Raw genomic sequence first — 13095 nt, forward strand, 5'->3', positions numbered from 1 at the left:
ATATCTAACTTGCCATGGCAAGGGTTCCCTAACTTATACTAAAAGGAAGGGAGGGACTAGCTCTATGACCACTCCTCTGGGAGGGTCAGGGGAGTGGGTGCTTACACCCACTTCCCTTTGTCCAGTTTTGCGCCAGAGCAGGGGCAGGTAGCCCCTGAACCGGTTTGAGCTGGCATATGCACAGAGGAGCCTACTGCTCCTCCAGTGCAGGACTTCAAAGCACTCTAAGAGTGCACCCACCCAGCCCCAATACACTAAATCCTGTCTGGAAGGTGGTGACACCTCCCTGTGACAGGATGCCTATTGTTGGGCCTCCTCCACTGCGAGTTTCAGTCAGCAGCAGGAGGGCAGCCTGGTGTCTGTGCTGGTGGCATCCATTTTGTGATGCCAGGGCTTTTTCAGATTTCTACCGTGTTTCCACAGTAGGTACATGTCGTCCCCTCTAGAAGAGTGGGATCATACTCCCACACCAGTTACTGGTGTGGGGGTATGATTCCAAGTTGTTTGACACCAAACACGACATGTTTTGATGCATTCATTCTAAAGTTAACATTTACCGGTAGGTTATAATGCACTTAACAGTATATGGTTTAACCGCATCCACAAACAGCCACAGGGAATTGACCCTGTAAGCTGCAGAGGGGCCCTACTCAGGCAGAGGCACCCCTCACATTTTAAACCAAGCACCCTGCCTTCAGGATTGATAGGGCCTGCCTTAGGGGTGACTGATAGGTTTATATGTGTGTGTGAGGTGAGATATAGGAACCTATACCTCAGTGAGGAGTGCTAACACTACCTCACCCAGGCTGCAGTAGCAGGCCTGTGGTGTCAGTTTTAGTCTGCTTTCCAGGGGTGGCATAATACATGCTTCAGCCCCTGGTAGGTCTGTGAAGTACCTATGCCCTTAGTACCTAAGGTACCATATACTAGGGGCTCATAAGGTACCACAGTATCCAATCACTAGTGCATCTAATATGCACACCAGTCATTTAAGGGAGTAAACAGATAGACTGGGGTCCTGGATAGCAGGATCCCAGCCAGACTAGTCAACAAACCATTCAAACACCAGGAAAAAAGTGGGGGCAATCATGCAGTCAGATTCCACCTTCCTACAATTATTATTTCGTTTTTTAAAATAAAATAAAACCTTAAACAAAGCATGAATACACAATACACACTGCATGACATTCCACATTGGCCGTGTAGGGCAGTTATAGAACAGAATGTCCATCTCGATTGCATCTGCAAATGGGCTTGAGCGGCTTGGGTGCAAGAAAAATCAAAAGCACAATTCTCATAGTTACATTTACGTGGAACAAACTGTACCTCTTTCAAGGCTCTTCCCCCGGTCCTTCAAGCGACTGACTCCCACCCTCTGTTTCTCCCTCCACCTCCAGACCGTAATATTTGATCCATGGGGCCCATATTGTACGGAACTTTTTGGATCTCGTGCGCAGTTGTGACCACCCGCTTGTTTATTTAACTCGTAGCAAACAGGGAGCTCTTCAGCGGCCATGGGAGACAGAAAGGGTTAACTCAGCGATGCCTTCAAGCATTTGGAATGCAATAGGTCTCGCTTTTTGCGAGAGTTTAAGCTATTGCCATTGTAAATGGCAATGCCTTTTAGTTATGTTTTAAAAACCAAAACATAAATAAAAGGCATTGTCATTTACAAGGCTAATAGCTCAAACTCGCGTAAATGCGAGTCCTGTTGCATTGCAAATGCTTGTTTAGAATGACGCCACCGCTTGGTCATATGAAACATTATGTTATTGGGTACTTTTCAGAGTTCTGGATTTCCAACCCACACCACCTCCCAGAGTAACCCTTGCACTTCTTGGCCTCATTACCCTCAGAATAAAGTGCTAAAGGGGTGTGTACTTGGAAATACAGTTGTGGATCCAATTATACGGTGGGTCCTGGACACCAGTGATAAATGACTCAAATTGTCACAGTTAGAGCCCAGTGACCTTTGGGTGTTCTCGGGGCTCAATTGAGAGTTTCCTGAATGTGTGAAATGAGGAAAGAAGAGATGTGTTTCTGGAGCATGCAAATTATTATCACTGAGTGAATGAGCTTGGCAGAAAGCAGTGAGCACATTCATAGTGTCATATGTTTGTTTTGTATTTGAACAAATGTAGGGGCATATTACCAAGGGCCTCATCGCCGCTTTAGCGGCACTTTTTGCCGCTAAAGCGGCGATTTTTTTATTGCCCTATCAGCAAGCTGTCGCTAACAGCAGTTAGCGACAGCTTTCTGACGAAAGTGACCAGTTTGGGTGCCGCTTTGCATGTCAGCGATATTTATCGCTAATGACATGCAAAGTGGGCGTTCCCAACATCAAAGCGAGTGGAAACAGTCGGTAACTCACATTCCCCCTATTACCAAGTCTCGCAGAACGAAACAATAACTCGCGCTAACTGCGAATATCGCCTGAAAGTTACACCTGCTAAAATCCCTACTTAGGCATGCATATAATGGGAGGTGGATTATGGGGTTACGGCCACATGGCCGTATCAGCAAGCATTTCGCCGTATTGCCAGGATGTTCGCTGGTTTTTCAGCGATGTCTGGCTGTTTTTCACGCGATCACTGGAATATTTAACACCATAGCGCTATTCGTTGCTAATACAGCGTTAGCGTGGCTAAATATTCCAGCGATAGCCGGCGATAAAACTATTCGCACTAAGCGCGCTCTGCGATGTTTATCGCAGTTTGTTGGTAATATGGCCCGTAAGTGTGAAATATTGCCTTTACGTTAAGTTCATCCAATTGTTTTTCTCTTCAATACCTGGGATATTGCAGTACACAAGAGGGCAAAAACATCTAGTGTCTGCATCAAAATATTTCTAATGCAGTTGTTGGTGTTTGTTTTATTTAGTCTGCGTAGTCTGTATTGCAGCAATGTTTTGTTTACTGGTTCAGGACCTCATTACAAGTGCCTTGGTGTAGTGGATGTCAGTTTATCTTCCTCTGAGTTAACAATGCTAGGGTTCCTGTTAACTTCCTGGCGTGCATAATTAACAAGGATTACAGGTTGAATCCCGAGAATCCTCAAGGAGATTATGAATTTCTGGGGGGAGTGTTATAGCTAGGTCCAGTTCCCCCAGTAATTACCCCTATGCCCTCAAAGCAGCCTAGTGTTAATTTAATCTCACACCACTTTCTCCCACCACCCTACACACCCGGTCTCTGTCTTACTCTCATTGGTTCGTTTTCATCCCTGGTTTGTCCTTTTGTCAATGTTTACCCATTTTGACCCTCCTTTTCTGCCTTTCTTGCTCTGATAAAATAAATGTGGACCCCAGAAAACACCTGCACAAATTAAGACCTGTCAAGAGCTTGGACGAAAGCCAATTGCAAGTTTCTGAGGCATATAAACACCTTTTCCTTGGAGTGAAGCTAAAGACTGTCTACAAATAACACTAACATAAGGGCCTGGGTGCTCCAGTTGGATCTTAAAGCCAGGTACATGAAAAATACCATAACACAATAATAACAAGACAACAATACAGCAACAGCACAATGCAGTACAACAGCAAAAAATGCCACATCACCACGAACAGCCTTTGGAGGCCACACCTTTGGGAGAGCCCAGCCCAGCTCTGATAAATCTGGCCGCAGAGTTGAAGTAAACGCTGCGGTTGAACTCCGGGTCATCGTCCGCTTCGATGCCATAGTAGTCGATGCCCATCTCGCAGTAGAACTTGGCGCCGGTGTTCACGTTGAAGCGGCCATCGGCAGCATTAAGTATATGAGTGATGCCCAGCTCGCGGAGCAGGCCCTTGTCCAGAGCGGTGCATCTGTGGGAAGCAGAGGTAGGTTAGAATGAGCGGCAAGTCCATGTTTAGTAGATATGAGAGTAGTAAGTATTCCAGCGTCCTGAATTCTATGTCCAGACCCTAGGTCAGCAGTGGGCAGCATTAGGGAAGTGAATAGCCGCAGGCCCATGGGCACGCTGGGCGGTTACCCCGGGGCCCTACGGGCATCGGGCCCCATGCAGACCAGAATTTAACACTGGGCAATTGCCCGGGGGCCCCACGAGCACAGGGGCATCATGCGTACCAGAATTTAGCACAAATTTTCCGTTAACATTTTTTATTCCTGTGAATGGTTGTGTCCGCAGGGCCCAGTGCACTACTTTGCCTGGGGGCCTATAATGCTGTTAAAACGCCCCTGCCCATGGGCAGTGTTAGGGTGGAGCAGAACCCTTGGGTAATTACAAAACCTGCAGGCTGTAAGCTTGCAAATGTGTGAAGTATTAGCAGTCTGTCCCTAAGGACCACCACTCCTGCTTGTAATCAATTCAGAACAGGCAAGGCAGCTGCTGAGCAGCAATGTATTCCACTCTGCTCCTGTACGGTATCCATTCCCGTAAATACTGGGGCTGCACAGTGATCTGACAATGCACCACTGTCATAACCTGCACCTCCCAATGCTGCTCGAGTGCTGTGACCTGCACCAAGCCCTGTCAATGCACGTCAATCGCTACATTCAGCTGCGACAGCTACTCCACTATTGGGACTGATATAAACTGATGCATTTGCAAAGTGCTTAAGGGCAGATTTACTAACATTTGACACAACACAACGCAAGACAACTTGCTGCGCTGTGTCAAATGGAGAGGGCATGAATGCTCCATATCTACTAAGATATGACACAATCCTGCTCTCTCCCTGTGCTGGGGTACTGAGTGTTACTTAGCACCAATGCAGGCACCTTTGCACCATGGTGCAAGGATATCTGCATTACAGCCAATATTATTTTTGTGCAGGAAGGGACACCTTCCTGCACAGAAACAATCCTCTTAGAATGAGGAAAAAAACAAAGACAAATAAACCTTTTTTTCCTCGTTACACCTCATCTGGGAAGGAGTAGTATTTTGACGCATTCTCAGGTTTTCTAGGGTTAGTAAATCTGGGAATGCACCAAAATCCATGAGGGGATACGGGGAACACTCACACTCCACCCACAGAAATCCTTCCCAGCGTAAAGTAACGCAAAGCAGCGACTTGCGGTGCATTGTGTTACTCCAGATTTACTACGTCTGGCAGAGCCATACAAGGTGGCTTACTACATCTGGCAGAGCCATACAAGATGGCTCTGTGTGGCATAGTATATCAGACTTAAGGGATTGCATCGCCTTGCGTGACTCGACGCAAGCCCTTACTAAATCTGGGCTAAAAATTTTAAAGTTATAAGTGCCGGTGCCAAAGCTTTGGTCAGAAGCCCACAGATAGCACTGTCAAATGTTGGGTGCCAAATACTAAGGCCATGTAGTCTTGATTTCACCTCATGCCTCTCAGCCACTATTAGACACTCCTTGTGCCATTATCTCACTCTTCCAGGGCTTTCCCATCCCTGCTTTCTTTCTTCGTAACATGTTTCTGCCGGTCTCTCTCCTTACTTCCTTGTTTTATGTTGTTCTCTATCCTGCTTTGGGTCAAAGTCTGATGAGGAAAATAAGAACTTGTCCCCAAAAATGAGTGTCGTGGACCTTACCAGTAACCACCAGCTCCATCTAAGCACTTCTTATGCACCACAAGCCTACTTGTAGCACATTGCAGTACTCTGCAATATCAAGAGTACCAAACAGCTCTGTTAATGCACCTTTTTCCTGGTCGGCAGCACACGTATACCAGCACTAAGCCATAGGGCACAGCTATGATGAGTAAGCCTTGGCTGCTTATAGTTTCCTACATAAGCAGAAAAGAGCTTTATTCATAACTCACTGACACCAATTACAGGGCACATGTTAAAGGGCCATTCTGCCCAAAACTCTTGAAAGGGTTCGATGGGCAGATTCCCAGCTAATAAACTCAGCAATAATCTCTATAGTAAAATCAAATTTAACCAATGCTCCCTTTGGTACTGAAAAAGACAAGAAGAGGCACACATAAGTGCTAAATGCACCTTGGTGCAAATTAGCATACTTCTAGAAATTTACTAGTCTAGCATCTTGTGCGCGCATAGGCCTAAAACTCTACTTTTTCAACAAGTTACTTACCTCCAGTGTTATAAATGGGGTCTTTAGTTGGCAGTGATTTGCACCCTGTACAAGTGGGGACCCTCACTCCAGTCAGGGTAAGTAAGTTACACACCTAAGATAAACCCTGCTCACTCCCTTGGTAGCTTGGCACAGAACATTCAGGCTTATCCCAGAGACAATGTGTCAAGTATTTGTACACACACACACACACACACACAATAAACCAGTGAAAACACTACAAAAGGACTCCACCCCAGTTCTGAAAAATAGCCAATAGTTATCTGAACAAAACAAGATTAAATGACAAAAATCCCACATACACAAGTCAAAATATGAATTTTCAAGGATTAAATAAAGTTCAGTTCTTAAAAATCAATGGTTGCGCTTGATCAGGACAAAGTATTATGGATGCGTTAAAAAACAAGGTCAATGCGAGGTGCTGGGGAGCTGAGGCACTGAAGCACTGGAAAAGCAGGTGATGCATTGGTTCCTTACTGCTACAGGGGAGGTGAGGCATTGATTCCTTACTGCTTGATAGGGGAAGTGATGTGTCAGTTCCTTACTGTCACAGGGGAGGTCATGCGCTGCTTTTGGACATGCAGCCTTGGCTCCTTACTGCGGTGTTTATGAAGAAAATGGCACCCAGGGACAATGCGTCCATGATGCGTCAAAAGTCAGGTTGTGCTGCGTCGATTCCACAGCGCTGAAGCAGGCTCTGTGTTGGAGTTGCGACGGTGCGGTTCATCACGGATTTTGGTGATGCGATGCTCCAGACTCACGCAGTGGCACTTCTTCGGAGGTGCTGTGACAAAAAGCTAGAGCCTGCATTGTAAGCAGGACAACACAGCAAAACAACCAGCAAAGTGGCATTCCCTCCTGACAGGTTATCTAGCTCTTCTTCCTGACAGAATGTACTCAGTCCAGAAGTGTTCTCAAGATATGGGGTCACAGGTCCAGTATTCATACCCATTTTAGTCTTTGAAGTAGGCAAACTTCAAAGGTCAGTCTCTGATGTGCACGAGACCCTGCCTTTCCCCGCCCTGGCTCCAGACAAACTACATGGGGTGGAGATGTCTTTGTCTGAGGACAGGCACAGCCTTATCCAGTGTCAGCTCCACCCACCACTCTACCTCAGGAATGCCCTTCAGCCTGGTGATAGGCCATCAGGATATGCAGGGCACACCTAAGCTCCCTTTGTGTAATTGTCTAGAGTGAATGCATAAACAGCCCAACTGTCATCCTAACACAGACGTGTATTCAGCAGATTGACAGAGGAACAGAATGGTTAATGTAAGAACCTGCAATTTAAAAAACAACTTGACTAAAAGATGTATTTTTAAATTGTAAGTCCAGAGACCCCAAACTTCAATTTTCTATCAGCTCCTAATTGGAGGATACGCTTGTAAGATGTAACAAGGCAGATCTAATGCTAACCTATGGGAGAGATAGACCTTGCTATAGTGAAAAAAGAAATTTGCAGTTTTTCACAACCAGGACACGTAAAACACAGCAGAACATGTCCTACCTTTTAAATACACTGCACCCTGCCCATGGGACTACCTAGGTCCTACCTTACAGGCACCTTGCATGTAGTAAAAGGGATGGTTTGGGCCTTGCAAGTGGGTACACTTGCCAGGTAGAAATGGCAGTTGAAAACTGCAAATGCAGACACTGTGGTGGCAGGTCTGAGACATATTTGCAAGGGTACTCTTGTGGGTGGCACAATCAGTGCTGCAGGCCCACTAGTAGCATTTGATTCACAGGCCCTGGGCACACACAGTGCACTTTACTAGGGACTTACTGGAAAATCAGATATGCCAATCATGGAGAAACCAATTACCATTACAGTTTTCACAGGCAGTACTGGTCAGCAGTTGTAAAGTGCCCAGAATCCTAAAACCAGCTAAAACAAAATGCAGCCGACAGTCAAAAACAGGAGGTCAGAAGCAAAAAGACAGGGGAAATCCCGCCAAAAGATGCCAGGTCTAATATCCATTAACAAACTTTCTGGTTAATAATCTATCTGCAAAGTCCTCTCCTATAGAGAGCTCCTTCAGATGCCTGACTAGATCTGGAAAGATGAAATAGCTCTTTCAAGCCGATATATAATGCCTTGGCCCCGACTTCACTCTGACATATGCCTCGGATATGACATCATGGAGACAAGTAATGTGCCATCCAGGTGCACTGACGTCAGTTCTTCATCCTTTTTATCACTCCCTCAGAGACTGAGAGAAGGCTGATAAGATTGACCAACATTAAATTATATCAAAACTAACTTGGAACCTTATCACAGCTACACGACCCTGGGGCGGTGAGTTGGATCAATGAGAAATCTACAAAGTAAACAGCTGCAAGGGGCAACTGTACACGCACTCAATAGCTGTGTTCCAGGTTAAAGCATAACAAAGAGGGATAAGGGAAGAAATAAATAGGTCTACTCCTTCAGAAAATCCCCACTATAGAAGACTTGTTAGCCCAAATCCAAGAACCATAAACTTTACCATGCTGTCGTTCACCACACAATGCAGGTACTCCTGTGTGACTTCAAGATTTGTATATGCAAATATGCATCCTTCAATTTGAACAACACCATGCATTTGTCCAGGTTCAAAGTCAAAAAGACATGCAAAAGAGAATGCATCTTGAACTACTTGCAGAGGAAGAAATTCAGAATGCAAAGTTCCAGAATGGGCAGAGACCACCATCTTCCTTCAGGAACAAGGAAATAACAAGGGTAGCATCCCTGACAGATCTCCTGCTTTCAAACCAATTCCACTGCTCCGTTGGCTAACAGAGTGTGATCTTCCTGTTGCAGAATGGAAGCATGGTCATCCATGGTGACAGAGGGAACATGGAGGATGAGAAGAGGCACGTTCTGGAAGGGAAGGGCAAAGCCTTGTCTGACAATCTGGAGGACCCAATGGTGCATGATGATGAATTGCGAATGTGTCAATTGAAAAGACATCCGCCCTCCAAAATGCAAGTGAAGGTGGTTTTGCAGTGAGGTGGCTGAGAGGAGGATTCTGGCTAGTTCTTGCTGATCATTGGAGCTGACATGCCCTCTCTACAGCTTAAAACATTTATTTGGCTGTTGAATGGGAATGGAGGGCCTACTTATCCTATGGGAAAAGGTCAGTATAATGTCTCCAAGCAGAGACTGTATCCACCTGTGCCCAGCTATAAATTGGGTTTGGTAATCCATGCTATCATTTGGACCTGCCTGTCACACATAAGGACCATTAATATCAATGGGGTAACCCAGTTAGAGGCACAGAACCTGGGGATAGTTACAGTAAGCGAACAATGATTCTGCTGCATGGTTTGTCAAAAAAACCTTTCTTATTTAATACCCACCAGTGGGGGGTTTGCCTTCAATGAAAAAGAAACCAAATTGATTCTCCAACCTTGTGTGTTTATATGTCATGCCTTGCACAATTTAATATATATGAATTATTCACATTTCATTATTTGGTAGTGGTGTGTTGTACCTGATGAGTTTGGAGAATCAATTGGTTTATTTTTTATTGAATGCAAATTCCCCACCGGTGGGTATTAAATAAGAAAGTTTTTATCACATTCATGTGCTGAAAGTGAAGGCTGAGCCTATCTAGGTCTCAGGTAGAAATTGTGTCAACCTATCCCCAGTTAGAGCTCAGCCTACTTACATCCTTTCACTATAGAGGGTGAACCAGCCGATCCCTCAAGGTGAAGTGGGACACGCTGTCTCCCAGTTGAAGGAGAGCCTAACTATTAACATGTATAGACTAGACCTACTTGTTCCTTGGGTGAACTAGTTGGAGGTTGCGGCTGCTCGTCCCTTAGTTAAAAGTTGGGTGTACCTGTCAGCAGGAAGAGTTATGCTCTGCCTGTCTCTTTGGTGGAGGCTGGAGCTACCAGTGTCCAGTAAGCATTTTGGGCTTGCCTTTTTTCTGCCCACCAAGTAGAAGTTGGGTAAGCCAGTTCCAAAACTGGAGATCAGGGGTACGGATCTCCCAGACCAAAGATGGATTACTAGGTATACCACACTGGCTTTGCCATTCCCCCATACATTCCTTAAGTTTACCTGTCTTCCAGGTGAAAGCAGGGCCTACATATCTCCAAGGGGAGGTTTGACCTACCCTTCCATTGGTTAGAGGTTGGACCTTTCAGTCTTGCTGGTGGAGGTCAGGCTTTCCATCCATTTAGGTAGAGGTTGATCCTACCTGCAGCATTCTGGAAGTTGGGCGTACCTGTCACCCAGGTAGAGGTTGGGCCACACTTGGTTCACATGCCCAGTTGATTTCCTGTGTGTCCAGAGCATCATTTGAAGGTCAGCCAGAGGAGGAGTTTCATAACATTTCCCTCTTCGGCCACAGGTATTGCTTAGGAAGTCATCTTTGGAGGACACATTTTTCGCCATTCTGGAACAAAAGCAAAGAAATATTGAATTAGAATATCCAGTGCTTAACTTTTTAGAGTTTCATTCCATTTCTGCTTTCCAAAATCATAGAAATCATTTATTAAGCTAGTTTTTTAAAGTTCTCAACTCAAGCAGACCTCACTGCTTTTGCCCATCCCATCACTTACCCCATTTCCCTATCCATCTCCTGGTTAAACCTCCCCACCAACACCCACGTTCCCCAATATATTTCTCGATTTCTCTATCCCTCTCATAGACCCTTTTCTCATCGTTTTCCTAGTCATCCAACCCATCTCAATGTCCCCTTTCTGCCCCAGCTACTTTACTCTGTGCTACTTTACTCTATACCACTGCACTCTACTCTGCACCACTCTTCTGCACTCTACGCCACTCTAATCTACTGTGAACCACTGCACTCTACACCACTTTACTCTATGCCCCTCTACTCTACTCTGCATCACTCTATTCTATGCCAGTGCACATTACCCCACTCTATTATGCACCACTGCACTCTATGACACTCCACTATACCACTAAACTCCATGTCACCCTACCCTGTGCCCCTCCATTCTACACCACTGCAATCAGTGGTGCGCCACTCTACTCTACGCCACTGCGCTCTACGCCACTACACTCTACCCTGCACCACTATAATCTGCCCTGCACCACTCCACTTCAGTCTTAAACAATGTACTCTATGCCACTGCACTCTACGCCACTCTACTGTGTGCCACTTCACTCTATGCCACTGCACGCTACGCTGTGCCACTCTACAATACTGCACTCTATTGTATGCTACTCTACTCTAAACCACTGCACTCTATGTTAATTTACTCTACACCACTTTACTCAAAGCCAATGCACCCTACACCACTGTGCCTACGCTAACTACCTTGAACAACTGCACTTTATGACACTATACTCTACAACAGTCTACTCTACATCACAACACCCTACGTCACTTTATTCTGCACCACTGCACTCTACTCTGCATGACTGCACTCTACACCTCTTCAGTCTATGCCATTCTATTGCACTCTACGCCACTCTTTTGTACTTTACACCACTCTACTATACTCTACGCCACTGCATGATTCTACTCTATGCCAATGCACTCTACAACCCTCTACTCTGCATCCCTCCACTCTTTTGCCTCTGCACTTTACACCACTTCCCTCCACTCTACTCTGCACCACTTCACTCTATGACTTTTCACTCTACGTTACTCTACTCTGCAACACTGCTCTCTCCGCCATATAACTTAACGCCACTCTACTCTGCATCCATCCAGTCTATGCTACTGTACTATACGCCAAGCCACTCTAATCTACTCTGCACCACTGCACTCTACGACACTCTGCTCTATGCCACTCCACTCTATGCCACTAAACACTACTAGGAAGCATTCTACTGTATGTCACAGCAGTCTACACCATTCTACTCTACACCATTGCACTCTGTCACTTTACTCTGTACCACTGTTCGCCACTGCACACTACACCAACCACTGTACTTTACGACACTCTACTAGGCCTGGGTGTGAAATCCTGCTACGCTTGCTGAGTTTGCAGCATGCGGAGTTCTGAAAAACTCCGTAGAGTGGCGTTTTTTCTCACTCGCGCTTTTACTATTAAGAACTTCTTAGTTAAATTAGGTAGTACATTTATAGGCAAGATTCTAATTCCAGTAACTTGTGTGGCAATATTAGTATTAATATTGAGATTAGGTTGTATATGTATAAAAAGAAGAAAATTACAAAATAAAATAAAAAGAGAAGTAACCAGAAAGAGAGAAAAGGAGAGAAAGGAAAGAGAGAGGGGAGATATAGAACTGGAAGAATGGAAAGAAAGTATGTATAAGAAGGCAAAAGAGGATGAGATGGGAGAAACAGTGATGTAACATAACATGTTGTAAGGGAACTGAGACATCATTTCCATAAAAATTTTAATTGAAATTTAGGGGGATTTGTGGTGATATTAAAAAATCACCAAAGGGGAATTGGTGGAGCAGGTTAAACAAAATTGTGTATACCTTCTCTATTTTGTATGAAAATACTAATTACGTAACTTTCTAGTTACTAAAAGTATATTAATTGTGTGCCGTGTTTAAATTAACCAACCTTACACTTTAATAAACACAAATTGCACGTGGGACTAAGATGCAAATTGCATGGCAAATAACCCTCATCAATAACTGTGGTACACATATTAACGGTAGGTTGTGTTGATATAGAAAAATGCATGGTTATATTGCTTTTTGTGATGTTTTTGCGCTCCTGCTAGGACAAAATGGTGAGTATTATTGCTTTAAATGTTGCTATAAGCTAGGAAAACACTAATATATAAAGGGATTAGTGTGGGTTTAAACATTAGAATCTTCATTTCCGTATATTAATTATTCTTTGTGTTTGTTTCGCTTAAGTTGGCGTTCGGGCCTACCAGACCACAAAATCCAAAATGGAGTTCGGAAGTGGCCACCGTCGTGTGAGTGCGATGCCTACTGCGCAGACTCTGATGGCACCGAAGATCTCCAGGCGTCCTTTTGACCAAGTCACAGTGTTCCTTGTCAATAATAGGAACATGGAGGACTGCCAAAGTTCAACAAGTATGACTGAAAGGAAACAAAAGACACCTATTACAAGTAACTGTAAGATGGATACTTTGGACCCTTTCACATGAGAACTGTCCCAGCCATAGATGACATCT

General features: G+C 44.8%; 1 protein-coding gene across 2 annotated transcripts in view; it reads right to left on the minus strand.

Annotated features, from left to right (window-relative positions):
- LOC146867980 (dual specificity protein phosphatase 13B-like) overlaps window positions 1–13095 on the minus strand; it is a 69856-nt gene that overhangs the window by 20832 nt on the left and 35929 nt on the right. Inside the window, exons 2-3 of one of the 2 annotated variants that reach the window (XM_085608741.1) lie at window positions 10221–10391; window positions 3582–3802 (exon numbers count right to left, since the gene is read on the minus strand). In XM_085608741.1, the coding sequence (XP_085464867.1) occupies window positions 3582–3802; window positions 10221–10390 (391 nt within the window). In that variant the 5' untranslated portion in view covers window position 10391. Of the gene's footprint in view, window positions 1–3581; window positions 3803–10193; window positions 10392–13095 lie in introns of both variants that reach the window. The other variant, XM_085608739.1, reaches the window with a different exon arrangement.

The sequence above is a fragment of the Triturus cristatus genome, chromosome 1_2 (assembly GCF_964204655.1).
Source record: "Triturus cristatus chromosome 1_2, aTriCri1.1, whole genome shotgun sequence".
Taxonomy (NCBI): Eukaryota; Metazoa; Chordata; class Amphibia; order Caudata; family Salamandridae; genus Triturus; species Triturus cristatus.